The 17,977-nt window shown below is 32.7% G+C and overlaps 1 protein-coding gene across 1 annotated transcript in view; it reads right to left on the reverse strand.

The window, feature by feature from the left end:
- Positions 1-12,275, reverse strand: part of LOC127838236 (uncharacterized) — a 28,087-nt gene extending 15,812 nt beyond the window's left edge. The window contains exons 1-6 of the mRNA XM_052365852.1: positions 12,179-12,275; positions 11,618-11,728; positions 9,144-9,347; positions 8,827-8,915; positions 7,942-8,038; positions 6,587-6,697 (exon numbers count right to left, since the gene is read on the reverse strand). Coding sequence (XP_052221812.1) covers positions 6,587-6,697; positions 7,942-8,038; positions 8,827-8,915; positions 9,144-9,347; positions 11,618-11,728; positions 12,179-12,275 — 709 coding nt within the window. The remainder of the gene's footprint in view (positions 1-6,586; positions 6,698-7,941; positions 8,039-8,826; positions 8,916-9,143; positions 9,348-11,617; positions 11,729-12,178) is intronic.
- Between the last annotated feature and the right edge of the window lie 5,702 nt (positions 12,276-17,977).

A 17,977-nucleotide genomic window follows, 5' to 3' on the forward strand; every position in this document is an offset into this window, starting at 1 on the left:
TGTTTGTACCCAATTCTTTTTTTCGTCCCCTTTTTTTCGAACCCAAATTTTTCGTACCCAATTTCTTTCGTACCCATTTTTTTTTTTACCCAATTTTTTTTGTACCCATTTTTTTCATACCCAAATGTTTTTCGTACCCAAATTTGTTCGTACCCAAAAAAAATTCGTACCCATTTTTTTCATACTCAAATTTGTTTCGTACCCATTTTTTCGTACTAAATGTTTTCCGTTCCCAATTTTTGTCAGACCCAAATTTTTTTTTCGTACCCATTTTTTTCGTACCCAAATGTTTTTCGTACCCAAATTTGTTCGTACCCAATTTTTTTTCGAACCCATTTTTTTCGTACCCAAATGTTTTTCGTACCCAAATTTGTTCGTACTCAATTTTTTTTTCATACCCATCTTTTTCGTACCCAAATGTTTTTTGTACCCAAATTTTTTCCTACCCAAATTTTGTTTCGTACCCATTTTTTTCGTACCCAAATTTGTTTCGTACCCAAACTTTTATTCGTACCCATTTTTTTCGTACCCAAATAGTTTTTTCGTACCCTAATTTTTTTCGTTCCCTATATTTTTCGTATTCTAATTTGTTTTCGTATTCAAATTGTTTTTTTTTTTCCTACCCACATTTTTTTCATACCCAATTTTTTTCGTACACAAAGTTGTTCGTACCCAAATTTTGTTCGTACCCATTTGTTCGTAATCAAATTTTTTTCGTACCCGAATTTTTTCGTACCTAATTTTTTAATTGGTACCCATTTGTTCGTACCTAAATAGTTTTTCGTACCCTTATTTTGTTTGTACCCTTTTTTTTTTACTCAAATTTGTTTTCGTGCCCAAATTTGTTTTTTTTCATACCCACATATTTTTTCGTACCAATTTTTTTTTCAATTTGATTTGATATCTCCACTCATTCCATCCCGCGAAACCCTTAAGGTGTCGCAACTCTAGTATAATGTGATAAACTGCTAATAATTTTATCTTGTCGATTTTAACCATCACTGCTTAAGTTCTATGGAGTATGATATCAAATGTATCTTCACAAGGCAAGCAAGAATTGCTGTTGTTATATGTGTCTGTTTTTTTTTTAATATTCGTGTATTAGCTTTGTGTTGTTCACACATATGCTACTTTCTAGTAAATAAAGTGCATAACACATTTCAGCTTGTGGACCATTTGGTTCAAGCAGCAGAAGCTGTGAAGGAGAACGTAGTTGTCGGACTTGCTGTTATGACTATGGTGCAATTGGATCAGGTATTACATCCACCAGTATATAATGCGAAGATTGTAATCAAATATGCAGTCACGGCCATCTGTTTTATGGTGGACAGGACCATGCTGTGACGGTAGGTGAGAATAGCATATACAAAATATTAGTGTTTTATAATATAAAAATGAATTGTATAAATTTAATGAAAAAATAAATATTGAAAATAAAAAAGAAGAAGTATCAAGCATAAACACATTGAGAAAGAAATATGATTTAAACGTTTTATCTGGTGACCTAGTTTTATCCAAGCTGACACCCATTTAAATATGGATTTTTATGTGTCTAAAGTAGAGCTGTAACGATTCGTTTCAATGTACCGAAAAACCGGTTCAATGCCGCCGATTCGATTTCGATACCAATACGTCCAATTTCGATTCGATTCACTTCAATTCCGATTGATCCGCAGTTTAAACCTTTCTTTCCAAATACGTGGTCTAGACGTTCTTGTCATTTATAATACGTCTTGTGATTGGTCAATAGCTAATTTGGCATCCAATGAATAAATTGATAACATGCTGCGCATTACATCAGCCGGTAAAATGGCTTCTTTAACCGCGCAGAAAACGCACCGTCAAAATTAAAATAAAAAGTATGGGAATATTATGGGTTTCGCGAAGGTTCTGATGCAAAGTCAGCTTGCAAAACGTGTTTTGTTGACGAAAGTTACCCATAATGTTTGTTTACTAAACTGTGTGCATTCTTTAAAGAAGTCAACAGGAAGTTGTTCATATACTTACATGTTTTTGTTGTTGTTTTTTTTCTATGTAAAACACATGTTCTTCATTGTTCATATTATGTTATTTAAGAATAACCCAAATAGGAAGTTTTGTTCAATAAATTTGTTACTTATAAAACAATGTTGCTTTTTTCAACTTCGTTACAAAAAAATATCACTTAAATGTACAACATAATAAGTTAATAACAAATACCCAACATATTCATTCATGCTCTGGAAAAACCAAACATGAAATAGATTGCAAAATAAAGAGAAAAAAGTTAAATTTGAATCGAATCGAAAATAATCGAATCGGAGCGTTTGATAGCGAAATCGAATCGAATCGAATGATGAGTGAATCGTTACAGCTCTAGTCCAAAGTATCTTCGACAATGATCAAATTACAAGCTCTAGATAGTGTTAACAATTGTAACGTGCGTGATATCGTTGTTTTGCAGTCAATTATTATCCAAGATGCATGTTTGAAAGTGTGTATGCTATCTTCACTCACATGCAACCATTGTCTTTCTCAATACACTTTTAAGCTTAATTTGAAACCCATATGTCAATTTTAAGCGAATTTACCAATAACATTCGTAGTTAAAAACATGGTTTACAATACTAAACAATGAATAAATAAATGTTCCTTAAAACCCAAACGACTTGAGTGTTGCCCGTATCAATTGACATATTCCTGCGTAGGCGATCTCAGTAAAGGTTAAGGTTACATGAAATAATTATTCAAATATTACTACACTACCACCTCACTCGGAAACATTTCTCAAATAATAATGCGTCGTTAAGAATCATTACTGCATATCGCACATCTTATTGGGGCCTCCATAAGCTTGTTGTTTTATATAACAATTTTTTATATGACATATTTATTGGCAAAACGGCTTAAATATATTAAACAGGTGAGCTGACATTGAATTTAATTCCCGACGGATTATTATGAAACGACCAACTTTCAATGCATCGCTGTTTCCTTTTCTTTTTTCAGGTTGTGCAAGTCTGATATCAACTTAAATATGAATATATCTACTTATGAAAATTGGAGTAACAAAATATGTGTCAGAACACTCGTAAGAAAATCCCATTCATCAAAAGCAAGCACAATCTGAAACCAGAGTTTCGACAGTTAGATTTCGACAAAGCACAATACACGTAGCGTAAAGTTCATCTTTCAACGTAGTCTTCAATTAAAAACACCAAAATGTTGCATACACAAATATGATACAGGAATTCACAAAAAAAGCGTGGGTGCCATTGATTAATTGCTGTTAAACAAGATGAGAAAATGGTGTTATTTTTTTGAAACAGGCATTAAAATGGGCCAAAATGATTAAGTGCAATGAGACGTAGTGCCATAAACTCAATTTCTTCCACTTATTTTCAATTCATTGATAACGTGGTGACACAAACTTAAGAGAATAAAACCCTAAAGTGTTTCCGTACATATAAAATCTATTTTTTTCGGACGGTTGTCAACTCCATAATTAAACACAAATATTAAATGTATGTCAATTCCTGCATACTAAATTTACCTTACTAAAGATATGATAAGTGACTTTGAAGGTAAACAATGCAGATAAAGAGTACTGAAAGAACAATATAGCCACCAACAATAAAACGTTCGGTTTCTAATCCATGCAACGTACGTTTGCATTTGGAACGTGCATATATCGTAAGCCGGGCGTGTCCTCATTGCATCACGACTGAAAACGCTAACTTGATGTGCAACATAATATTACATAGAAGTATTATGCTTACTTGTATACTGAGGCATACTTCCACTCCATGTACCGTCAGCCTGGCATAACCCTCCGTCTGGATTGACAAAATCTGTTCATAATTCACATAATACATTATTCGAAAATAATAAGAGCTATTTATTCACTTAGAAATCTTGAAAGTTCTTAAATTGTAGTTTCATATAACAATACTTATACTGATTTCATACAATACTTTATAAAATGTATTTATACAAATTATCTAACATTCTCCTGAACAGTACAAAGTCCATTCTTATATTAAAACAACAACGTAAATTGCACACTGCATGCTTTCTTCAACGCATTAGTACGATGGCGAAAATGTGATAGAATAATGGCGACAATACGACAACGCGACAGTATGATAAAGATAAAACGATGGTGACAGTGCGACAATACGTTGGCGACAGTGCGATAGTACGATCGCGACAATGCGATTGTGCGGTAATACGATGACGACATTGCAACAATACGATTGTGACAGTTCGATAGTACGATGGCGAAAATGCGATAGTACGATGGCGACAATGCGATGATACGATGGCGACAGAACGATATGACTATCACATTGTCGCCATCGTACTATCGCGTTGTCGCATTCTTGCCACGGTACTATCGCATTGTCGCCATCGTACTATCGAGTTATCACATGGTCGCCATCGTACTATCGCAATGTCGCCATCGTACTATCGCATTGTCACCATCGTACTATCGTACTTTCGCATAGTCGCCCTTTGGGTTTTAATGTGTAACCACGATGGCATTAACGGTTTTTCGTATTCAAGCATTCTTAGACATCAAAAGTTACATTAATAAAGCCAACTAACGTCTCTGCCGCACTGATCACTCGGGTTTACGATGTGCTAATTCCTTCAGTTTGGTTATATTTTTAGTGGTTTATCTGTGGAAGCATGGGTATTTAAACGTCTTTTATTCTATTTGATTCGTATTATAAAATATGATAAACTGCCAATAATTTCGTCATGTCGATTTTAACCATCACTGCTTTACTTCAATGGACTATGATATCAAATGTATATTCACGAGGTAAGCACGAATCGATTTTGTTATATGTTTTTGCTCTTTTTCAAAATCTTCGTGTATTAGCTTTGTTTTGTTCATACTTATGCTACAGTCTTGTAGTTAAAGTGCATAACAAATTTCATCTTGTAATCCATTTGGTATATGCAGCAGGAAGGAGAACATAGATGTCGGACTTGCTCTTATAGTTATGGTGCAATCGGATCAGGTGGCACATCCTCTTGTAGAGAATGCTAAGAGTGTAATCAAATATGCAGTCACGGCCATCTGTTTTATGGCGGTAATTGTAATTGTCCACCTTGGTGAACAGGACCTTGCTGTGACGGTTGGTGAGAATGGCATATTCAAAAATTAATGATTTCTAATATACAGTTGAATTGTATAAATTTAATGAAAAAGGAATAATGTAAATAAAAAAGAACAATAAAGCATAAACATATTGAGAAAATAAATATGTTTTATACGTTTTATCTGGTGACCTAGTTTTATCCAACTTGACCCACATTCAAATATGGTTTTATTATGGATCCAAAGTATCTTCGACATTGACCAATTTATAAGGTCTAGATAGTGTTAACACGTTTTTTCAAGACCTTACGTTTTAGTATCATAACGAGCGAGTTGAAATGAAAATACAATACAAATACATGCTGTATAAACTCCAAATTACAAGTTGATTACATGTACATCATTTTAATGCACTGCAAACAGCGTGAAACAAATGTTAACATGATAGCGAAAAAACGGCGTAACGTCTGTAAGAAGAAAGCAATAATTATTCTGATTTTTAAAAGGTTGGAATTAAAGTTTTACGTCTTTGTCGCTGATGAATGTTCTTATTCGAAAAAAAGATATTAGAAAAGGTCGAATGGTCTATTACGTGCATGATTTCGTTGTTTTGCAGTCAATTATTATCCAAGATGCATGCATGAAAGTGTGTATGCTATCTTCACTCACATGCAACCATCGTCTTTCACAATATACTTTAAAGCTTACTTTAAAACCTATATGGGAATTTTAAGCGACACTGAGGCATACTTCCACTCCATGTATCGTCAGCCTGGCATACCCTGCTGGCGTCCCCGAAAACCATACAGTAACCTGTTCATAACTCACATAATACATTATTCGAAAATAATAAGAACTATTTATTAACTAAAAACCCTTAAAAGTTCTTAAATTGTATTTTCATCATATTACGATCAACGTGATGATTTGATGATTTCAATTATCTCCCAAGAAATATAAATTGGTAATACATTTTTTTCAATTTAGCAATAAATACACATAACATGTTAATTTGCTCAAAATAACTAACTCAATTATCATTACTTGCAGGACGTTTGGTCAAAACAAAGCGTAGTATCTGCATTTATAGCATGCCTAACTCTGAGTGTGTTTGTAACGTATCAGTAATTGCCTTATTTTTCGAACATGAATGTGATTGAAACATTGCTTCATTTAAGAATTGTATCAACATTAATTCGTTGTGTTCTTATTAAATGTCAATTCTTAAAAACGACGGGGGTTTCTGTTATTAGGAAAAAGAAATATAATTGTGTGTTTGCATTTTTAAAGGACGGAGCCTGGTGATTGCAAACGGTTTGTTCATCGAGTTGCAAGGTTAGGAACTCATGGAAGAAAGTGCATGTACTAATACATTGGTATCACGATTAATCTTTACATATTTTGTAAGTAAATTTAGTGTGTGGTTTATCGAATAGAATCGGCGCCGTAAAATAAACCGCTAAATGTCGAATTACAATCGTCCGAAAATAAATTTACCTACGTCGCAGCCGTATCTAATAACACTCTGGTATGTGTTCTCAGGATTCTTCCAGATTACCTGGTGAGATATGCCATCCGCAATGTAGGAGACATCCGGACATTTTAAAGCTGGAAAATTTAGTGCTATGACAGTAATTGTATAGCTTTTATTGTTCTTATACATGGTCATTTTGCAAAAGCAGAGTAACTGTGAAGCTTTCAAACTTATACGCACAAATATGAACTTGTGATATAATCACGATATTGTCTCTAACAAATATGTTGTCATGTTAAAATTGTACTACAGAACTGACATAAAAGTAAACAAGTAATTAAAGACGCCACATATACATTCATAAAATTATAAACATGAACAGCGCAACACGCATGCCTTCGTTTCGTAGCGTGCACACAATGCACCGTCAGGTAGTCCAATCCACAAAATGGGGTAGTATCGATAACAAGAGACAGTTAGATTAAATTTACGTAAAATCTATACAGAAAGAAAGGAGTGACTGACCATCAGCGTCTTTTACAGTGTTATTTTAAATATTGCACCTTAAGTAACTTCTTATACAATTTAGCATTTATGAGACCCATATTTAATTTCGTTTACGACATAAAGTGAAGACCAAAGTATTTGAACACATTTTCTGAGGAGCATTTTTGTAAGTAGGATTGTTGTTGTTAATAGACAAATAAAACCCAAAATATAGAAAAAAAGTTTTTAAGGAATCCAAGCAAATGACTGATGCATTGTTTTCGTCCCACATATCATCACATACGGTACCGCGACGATCCCCAATAATTATTTCTAAACGCCCAGAATCTTAAGTGTGTCCATCAACCAACTTTAAACGCACTTTTATAAATAAACGGGATGTTATTATTAACGATATAAACGTATGCACTGAAGGCATTGATTATTTGTTAATTATACTATTTTAATTAAACATGTTTCACTGAGGCAAAGTAGAATTATGAAGAACGTTTACTGGTTTATTCATTTTAAATTTTAGCTCTTCCAGTGACAAAACATGTACATTGTCTATAATAATATCTTTATTTTTATTATTATTTCTGACAACATCACCATTCGTGTTAACATTTACTTTGAAAGGATTATCCAATCTCAATCGTCCAATCTACCACAAAATTTGAAGTTAATATTTCGGTCATATGGTTCTTTCTTTTGGTTGGGATATTTTTCAATATCCCGCTGCAGAATTGGTTTGGTCCCTGCAGATAATAACTAGGACTTATCTTTTTTTAGTAACTACTCAAACGTTTAATATACCGCTGGAAAAGGTTATGTTGCTTTATATTTTAACGGAAATTTGCTTTGTTTGATCAGCATGACTGCATTTCTTTACCTGCATCGCAATTCGGCAATTCTGGGATCCAAAGGGAATCTGTGCATTCAGAATCATAACCTGGGATCGCATTCGGAGATACGCACTTGACGTGCACCTTTGAAAGGAAAATAAAAAGTAGAATAAACATTTTATTCCTGTTTACTTACTAGATACGTTTTAACGCAAGGTCAATATGACGCGTCAATAATGTGTCATTTGTAAAACGTGTCTCTATTTCAGTTGTGAATACGTTGAATACGTTGCTATCAAATATAATATTATATTACACAAGGAACTTTCAAAGATGGGCTTTCCAAATGCACACGTATTCCTTATTAACAAGATCATCATACGTTATAGGTATCGCACCTCCTTGTATATATGAACAAATACCTGTAACCTTATATTAAGCAATAACATTACACACAACGTTAGTTCCAGTATTGAAGTATGTACACATATCTATGTGCGAACTCATTTTGCTAGGGACGCAAACAATCATGAAATGTTGTGACTATGAGGGCGGCTAAAATGTCTATATTAACAGGCGAGTTTGCTTCAAATAGCAAGTATTTTTGTCTAATAAAAGAGAAATAAAAATGAAACCATATCAGTAATGACATTTTATCATTTTTCTTCGATATAAAAAGTTGAACTTTTCATTTTATTTGATTGTTTTGCACAATAAAATGTTTTGCACAATAAACATTAAGTGTTAACATTTATTTTCATATTCACTATTAATATTTATTACATAAAATAAATTTTAATTATATTAATTGAGTACATGGATGTGCAATTTACTTAAAAACATAAGATGTCTAGGTCCAAATATTTTTGCTCAGCCAATTCTGTTTACCATTGGGACCCAATGAAAAACTCGTACACTGACGAAACGCTTACGATTGTTCCTGAGTTGACGTATTCCGTTCTTTCGTCCGCAGTAATGCTCGGTGTGAAGTCGTATCGGGACGTGTTGTACACACAGCGATCTAGACAGAAACATAACCTTTATTCATTTACAAGCATAGGCACTAAAGCAAGTCTTTAGGAAAATCGGACCTCACGCGCCTTCACCTACTATAGTATCGGCGATAAACTGCTACGGTTCTTAATATATAAAACTTAGTGCCATACGTATCCGATTCCGTAATAACAATTTACGTTGGTTGGTTTCATGTGCAGTATTCAGTGCGAAGATTGTCTTAATCTGGTATTACCTGGTTTGCAGTTAACATTGCCTACCCATCGGCCGTTTTTACAGGTAAAATTGCCGGTTTCATGTTTGGAGCAACGTTGATCCTCCACTATGAGAACAGTTCCGTCCGGGTACGAGGTTCCAGACAGAACTCTCAGCAGTGCTTTTCTGTCTTCTGAGAAAACATAGTAGATGTCCAAGTCAATATCCGGGGCTTCACAGAACACTAATGGAATTTAAAAGAGAACAAGCAACTCAAATAGTAACACCTTGACACAAATACATATGATCAAAGGCTGCAAACGTGTCGTTTGTGAGATTTACAAACGATTAAAACAACACGAGTGTACACTATTACACAATTTATGTAAGTTCAAAGCCAAAATAAGTTTGTCCTAAAACGATATTAAGTAAAGAATGCAATGTATATTAATACTTTATAATATTATTTATTAATAAAAGAAAATATCAACTCAATACTCCCTTTATAGCCTTCTTGTGTAGAATGAGTTTTAATAGGTATGAGAAATTTGCAACTTTTTTTGCACTTCATCAATATTTAAATTGAGGTGTTTCTGCCAACACCACAAACCTATCTCGCAGTTAACATGCATTCTACTTCTTAAAATTAACGGTTCAACACACTAGCAAATCTAAAACTATGGCAAAATAAGCAAACGAACAAAACTTTTGTCAATATTCACAGATTAATTAGATAGTGATCCATGGATGTGAATGCAGAAGGTTTGAAACTTTTTAACAGTCACCCACAGTCTTTGAAAACCATTGCAATTGTGAAATAAGGTATATAACTGTGATTGTTGGGTGATCATTAGTTCACGGCCGTTAATCACACGCGCCACCTCTTTTTGAGATGCAATAATAAATGAGCAAATGCTACTTCCGAGGTGGCGCTCAGGCCCGGATGTTTTGAAAAATTTAACGGACAATTTTACTGGGTGATTAGGTTATATAGTTTTTTTTAAACATTTTTCGCATTATTTTTAAAATTCGGACAATGTTGTGCGATTCGGCGATTATGAATTCATCCAAAGATGTACAGAAGCATACAATCACAACCCATTTGGAAACGTGAGGACCTTTATTAGTTGTGGCATGGTAGAGTTCGTAAAAGCAAATAGCTGTATTTTGCCTGTATGACGAGCAAATTCCCAGCCAATTTAATCGCTCATTACAAAAAAAAAACGATTGCCTTGAACCTGTACAAGTTAATGCGTGCACAAAAACATCGATCTAACCGATCTAACAGATAAATAAGCATTTTTCAAAAAGAGATGGAGCCAATGCCCAGGATGTGGCGCTCAGATTAGGAGGTTGCGCCAATTCACATTTATAGCTATTTTAAAGTGAAATATTTATGCTATGGTTTCTATTATGTTTACAGGACTTACATTATTTTTTGTTAGTTGACTTCGTCAGCACATTTGAGTCGTGTGCGTTTTTAATTAGAAAAAGTGGTTTTCAAATAATGTATTAATGGATATAAACGTTCGTCTTTGTAAGATAAGAACATTTAACATGTATTATATATACAAATCAAAGGGAAAAGACCGAGCTATCTTCATTATTTTGGAGTTCATTGTGGGAAAAACAACATATATGAGTAAAGATTCCTTGACCTTGCCTTTTAGTAAATTTAGCATTCGGATTAATGGACACAAATCATCGTTTCAAGAAGAGGTATTATATTATTTTTATTTCGTGAATTATCATCACTGTATACAAATATTGCTGTCGATGAGTTATTTTGAGAATATTGAACATTAAGTTGTTGGTTTTATTGAGTACTACACATTTTTGGTATATATCGTACACTATGTTTTATTTATGTTGGTGACTTCTTATTGAGATGATCACTTAAATATAAAAAAACTACATATTATTTATGATAGAATGTGTTTATGTTCTGTAATGACTTGTGCCTTCGTATGTACGTTGAAAAATAAAGTTAACATAACAAATAACATTATCTATCAAATGCACGTCATGTGATAATGGCATTGCGATACGACAGTTTCCTGATACATCTTGCATTGGTACCACCTCCTATCATTAGCGCCATCTCCTAAGCATTGGCTCCATCTCTTTTGGAAAAATGCAAAATTATCTACTACGTCGAAACGAAGCCAGTATTTTTGTGCATGCAGCATCGAATGAATGTTGTACGCAATCGTTTGGTGCCGTAAGCGATTTAAATGGGTGTACTTTTTCTCGTCACAAAGGAAAAACTAATCGAAATGCTTTTAATACATCCGCCATGCCACAACTTATAAAGGTTCTTACGATTTTAAATGGGATGAGAATGTAAGATTCTGTACATTGAAAAAACTTATATAACCTATAATTATCCATGAAATTTCAAAACATCCGGGCCTGAGCGCTACATCGGAAGTTGCATTGGCTAATTAATAATGCATCTACAAAAGAGTAGGCGCGCGTGATTAATGGCCGTGTTTGCGTCCGGTACGTCCATACCTTTCGGGTGGTTGCATCGTTGAACCGGATCTTTGATAGGTCCTTGGCAGAAACATTCGCAGTTTTTACCCACAAATGCACCCTTTGGGCAATCAACGTTAGCACACTTCTCTACAATAGCAGGTATAAACAGAAGAACATACACAGATATGACGTTGTCGACGTTACATTGGTTCAATACAACGCTTTATCAATCCTTAATTATTACGGACTATTAAACAACGAAAATAAATTAAATATAAAATTGTGGTGTTGCTTATTTTTCTTTCAATAATTAAAATGTGTGTTTCACATGCATCACATGTATTAGTTTCCTTGTTTTAATTAATAAAACAATTTGCTTTGAAACACGGATTACGTGCTCAAAATTACCAAGAAGTTGCGGGTTATCTGACTCATTCACTCTATTTGTTTCTCAAATTTATCCCAAAGCAAATATTATATCAGTTTGCACGATTGTCTTAGATATACATACAGCAATGCTTTAAAGCATAAAAGACTATCGAAGGTGAAACACACATGTGGTAAGGAAATTCAGCTCTTATTGAAAGAAATCCCAACCTTTACACTTATACATCGCATTCACAATTTGTACATCATGAAAGCTGAGGTGTTGTGCTGTTCCAGGCCAATAGTCCATACTCTGTGTCGGTACCATAGATAAAGCCGAAGAGGGGTTTGCGAAAAACTAAAAAAGATAAGCTATAAATGTGTACAACGAATAAGCTTCCATCAAAGCAAATGCATCTGTACGCCTTGATACTATTGGCATGCTTTTAACTTGCAACTTCCCAAGCAATTCAGACATATAAAGCATATTTTGGCTGATTAATGTTTACCAAATGTATTTTTTTGATCTAATGATAATGTGTGACACAATATTTTAACATTAACCCATTTGTTAAAGCTAACACGAATTTTGAAATGTTGCATTGCTATTCAAAAGATGTAGATACATTTGTTTAAAGCGCATTTCTGTCGTTTTTGGTAAAAATATGCCAACGATTTCATAGAAGTTCTGTATTGTTAACGACTACGACGATCGACAAACAGAAACTGACCGAATAAATTCTGTCTTGAGTTTACACTGGAACACGTAAGCAAAAATTATCTGTTGACTTTCTAGCTAAAGCCTGGTACTTACATTTAAGCCGTAATGCATGATGCTGTGATAGTCATACGTCTTGTTAAAATAGAGGTATTGGTCCCCGATTAGTTTATCAAAGTTATAGCGGTATTCCCGGTCAATGACGTCGTAGTTTATGGTGACGTATTTATCCCGGTCAGCCCTCGTGTGTTCATGGTATAGGCCAATTGCATGACCGATCTCGTGTAAAATGATCGGCAACTGCAATGTGACATGTCAGCTAATAAAAGAGGCAATGATTGAGTCAGTTTGCTTAATAAATGACTTAGAGATGATGAGATGCTGCAATCTGAAATTAACCTTTTTATTTTGCATGGATACGGCTTGAACGGATTGGTGAGTGCCTCATAGTGGACATTGATAATGCAAATGACCTGTAAATTAATGGACAATTTTTTTTCCAAACGTTTGTGTTAAAGGCGATGTATGTGTCAATGTCATTAAAAATGGACAACTGCGTGTAAAATATTGTTTTCTTATATAGTGCAATAAACAAGCATATGCCGTGTTAAATATTGGAAATTAAATTTAAAAGTTCTAAAAGAAGTAGTGGTGGTATTATTATGTATGTTCATAAAAAACTGAAAAAAATAACATTTATTAAAAGTACAAGCGATTGTATAATGTGGATTTAATTTAAACAATAATTTATTATTGTGTTTAGTTTTCAATGCATCGCAAGGCAGTGGAACACAGTCCGTTCAGAAATGACATTTTAAAGATATTTATGAGTATGAAACATATGAATTCCTTATATATGTGGAGATTTTAATGCTAGAGTTGGGGAAAACCAGATTTTGTTTTACTTGACACTGCTCATGTATGTGTAGAAAATGTGTTACTGGATGTTTATGTACAAGATGTAAACTAACAAAGATGTAACCTTGATAAAAGTGTAGATGAGTATTGGAAGTTATTATTGGAATTTTTCAGGTTTAAAGTGATATTTGGGCATCTAACAGTTTATAGGTGTCTATCGCAACCGTTGTTTATTTTTAATTTTTTTCACTTCATATACAATTATAGTTGTTAATGCAGCATCAACATACTAAAACAATATCACGGAAAGAGAAACATAATGCATTTGAATATCAACCGTACTTTCGTTTGACAACTGATCATACATGTACGATGTGAACCTCAATTCAGTTTTAGTGCATTTTCGTTCATACGACACAAAGACACAATTTTGTTTTACGGATCATTTCGGCTTAGAGGACTGGGTGAGTCACGTAATATATCGAATGTAAATTATATTTTTAATAAACAACTGGTAGCAAGATGAGCTGCAGATAAATGGCCAGTTATCACATTTTAACTAAATCTTTTGACCTGTTAATTTTGTTCAGCTCAATTCATGAAAAATGTCCATAATATCACTTTAAGAGTAGTGAATGGTAGACTAGTTTGATATACAAATATAGGAAAACACACATTTGTAAGTTAACAAGGCTGTAGCAGTATTGATAGTGTTCTCTATAAAAGTAATATGTATCCATTGAATCAAAAGTTTGAAGTTTTAAATCCTAACATTTTTTTCAAATCACTGTGTAGTAAAATTTAGTATTGAATGTAAAACTGAGATAGAGACATATCCAACTAGTAATAGCCATATGGAAAATGATACCAAAATACTACCATACATTTATAAATGGGATAATGACAAGAAAATGGATTATATAAATACATAATATTGTAAAGATGTTTAAATACCTTAGAAATTATTAGTGGCTGTATTGATCAAACCTAAAACAGTGATTCATTAGATAGTTTTTTAACCCAAGTTTGTGATGTACTTAAAAATTTAACATTCACTATTATCTAAAAAAAAAGCGTGTTGACAATACATATTTTCTTGATAAAAATATGTGTAATGCTGCCAATGTTTATAATGAATGTAAATGTTTAAAAATAATGTTATTATATAAATCGTTATATATACAGACATTATCCATAAGATGAAAATAGACAAAGCATGGTAGAATCTAGGAGTCTGTATAGAAGTACAATTAGAAAAAAGAAATATGCTTATATTAAAAATCAAACAATGAAATTAGAAAATGAAAGACTTACACACGCAATACTTTACTGGAAAATGTTAAAGAATAATACATGCACAGACAATACGTTAGATACAAGTAGAAGGGAGTTTGTAAACTGATTTAAATCAATTAATGATCCTAACTCAAGATTTTATCAATTTGATGAAGATGGTTTGTTTTATCAGGACCAGTACTTAAATGGAGAACATAATATAATGTTTATTGATTTAAATATAGCATTCACTGATCAAGAAATTATTAATGTGTGTAAGCACATTCATACTGATAACTCAGGTGGTCGTGATTATTTGTTAAGTGAGTTAAATTTTTGATATGTATTTAAAGTTTCTTAAATGTTGTATTTAATTCGTTTATTAAATTCTTTGAATATTGACACTTTCCTGAAGTTTGGTGTGAGGGTTTTATTGTTCCGTCACATATAAAAAGGTGATAAACAGGGTGTAAAAACTTACAGAGGGATACCATTATTTAGTACTTTTGGCAAATTATTTACTAATGTCATTAACAATAGGCTTAAAAATTGGGCTGACCGATAAATCATGTCTACATGCACAGGCAGGATTCAGGCAAACTATGAGAACTGTTGATAACATTTTTGTATTACACGGTGTCATAAATTACTTATTAAGTAAACAGAAAAAAGATTGTATGCCGTATTTGTTGATTACACCAAAGCGTTCGATTATTTGTTGAGGGATATCATCTGATTTAAACTATATAAGCTATGCGTTAGAGGAAACATGCTTGCATGATATCATACAATATATGCATACACATGTGAAATCAAGAATCAAATTATGTAATGCAATAAAAAATGAAGAATTTTCCTGTTTTTAGGAATAAGACAATGAGGATAAGTATCACCGTTCCTATTTTCTATTTATTTGAACGACTTAGAAAAGCATTATATGTTAAATGGTTTTAAAGAAATAGATATTGGCATGCTAAAATTATTTCTGTTGTTAAGTGCAGATGGCATTGTTATTATGGCAGAAACTAAGGAAAAACTAATGAAAGGTTTGTCTTTGTAAGAGGACTGTTGTGATATGTGAAAATTATGTGTTAACACAAATAAAACGAAGGTTATGATTTTTAAAAAAGGGGTCAACTTTAGAAGGATATTCCAATTTTATATAAAGACCAAGCATTAGAAATTGTTAGATCATTTCCATACTTAAAAAATTGTATTCACTACAGGAGGATTTTTGTAAATACCTTTAAAACACTTGCAGGTCAAGCCTCAAAGGCTGTTTTTAAAGCGGGTATATACGATTTTTATATGTGCTGAATTGTAAAATATTGATACAAATATGTTATAATAACACACAATATGCAAGAAAAATGATACATTTAAGACGAATTTCATAAAATACAGCAAATACAAATTAGCGCCCCGAGCCGATTGTGACGAAGATAATTCGTAATTATTTTCCTACAACAACCGATGCATTCGTCTTTTTAGTAAGTGTTCGTGTGTCGTATGAATCGATATCGCTGCAGGAATTTCAAATGAATCGTTAAACTAAATTTAGATTCACATCGTACATGCATGATATACATGCTGGCGAATTCGGCTGTACAGCCTTTTTCGATTTCAGAATTAAATATCTGGCTTATTTAGCATTTTTCGACACATGTTCTTCTTAACTTTTATTTTAGTTTATATTGAAATATATATATAATGAGTTTTTTACACATTTTTTATAAATTCATAAATATTTGACAAAATCGTATATACCCGCTTTAAGCTTAACTTATATTTAATAAATAATCCAACAATTTCAATACTTACCAAATAAGAGTTTATTTATCAGCTTGTTAAACCAATTTTAAATTACGGGTCAGAAATATGGGGCTTAATTGAGTAAATAACGATTGAAAGAGTTCACTTAAATTTGTTGCAAAAAAACTACATGGCGTGAACATTCAAATACAGAATAATTGTGTATATGGGGAACTAAGAAGAACATCATTGATTACTGAAAACGCCATTAATGTAATACGATGTTGGTTGAAAAACTTTCAGTTAGAAGATCATTAGTATGTTAAAGTGTATTTATAGCCACATGTGTGATAATTTAATAAATACACCAAATAAACATTCTTGTGCAAAATCGATTTGTAATCTGTTGCAGAGGCTTTCAATATGCATGGCTAAAGGTGTAGGTGATGAGAAGTGTTTTGTTATCCTAAAGTCTGTAAAGTCTCGATTAAATGATACATTTATACAATATTTGATTTCAGAACAAAATGATTTTTCAAAAGCAATAAATTACAGGCAGTTTTGTAAATTTGAATTGCAACCTTATTTTAAAAAAATAGTATAAATCGCCCCCTTGGTGCAAAAAGGTACCATGTGACATTGAAATTAGAAGGCACGTGGTGCCTTTTTGCACAAGTGGGGCGAAATAAGTTTAAATCTGGTCTTTGTAGATTAAGGGTTTCATTCCATAGATTAGAAATTAAATCAGACAGATGGCATAATCCTAAAGCCTTACCTTTTCAAGATCGAAAATGTCAACATTGCAATTTTCTTGAGGATGATTATCATTTTGTATTAGAATGTTCCTTATATGACCATTTTAGAAAATTGTATATGAATAAATTTTACTGGAAAATACCAAACATGATATAATTTATTGAAATAATGCAATCGTATAATACAAGTGCCAACAGAAACTTAGCTATGTATGTACATAAAGCATTTAGTCAAAGACACCTACATATTATTATGATTACTTGTATACTATTCCTTACTGAAACTTTACTTCTAGCTCTCTTGTAGATTCGTCTTTGTTGTACAGTTTTTTATTTGATCGTTATAACATTCATTGTTACATAGATTCTAAACGTTGTAATCCAAAAAACATGTGTCCTAGTCCTTTTCATGTATTTACACTTTATTTAACAACTTATAAAATTCAATACTGATCACATGTCATGCCTCCATATATGTCACTATGTTTTGATCATGTATACCCATGGACAGTATGTCTGTTTTATATATTGAATAAACCAATATATGATTGAATGATTTTCAACTGCATAAACAACTTAGAATCGACACAGAACATTATATCTACAATAAAGACAAACGGAAGGCAATGTTTAAGTATAATGTGTACCAAGGCAAACAAAACATATTGCAGA

The sequence above is a fragment of the Dreissena polymorpha genome, chromosome 7 (assembly GCF_020536995.1).
Source record: "Dreissena polymorpha isolate Duluth1 chromosome 7, UMN_Dpol_1.0, whole genome shotgun sequence".
Classification (NCBI taxonomy): Eukaryota; Metazoa; Mollusca; class Bivalvia; order Myida; family Dreissenidae; genus Dreissena; species Dreissena polymorpha.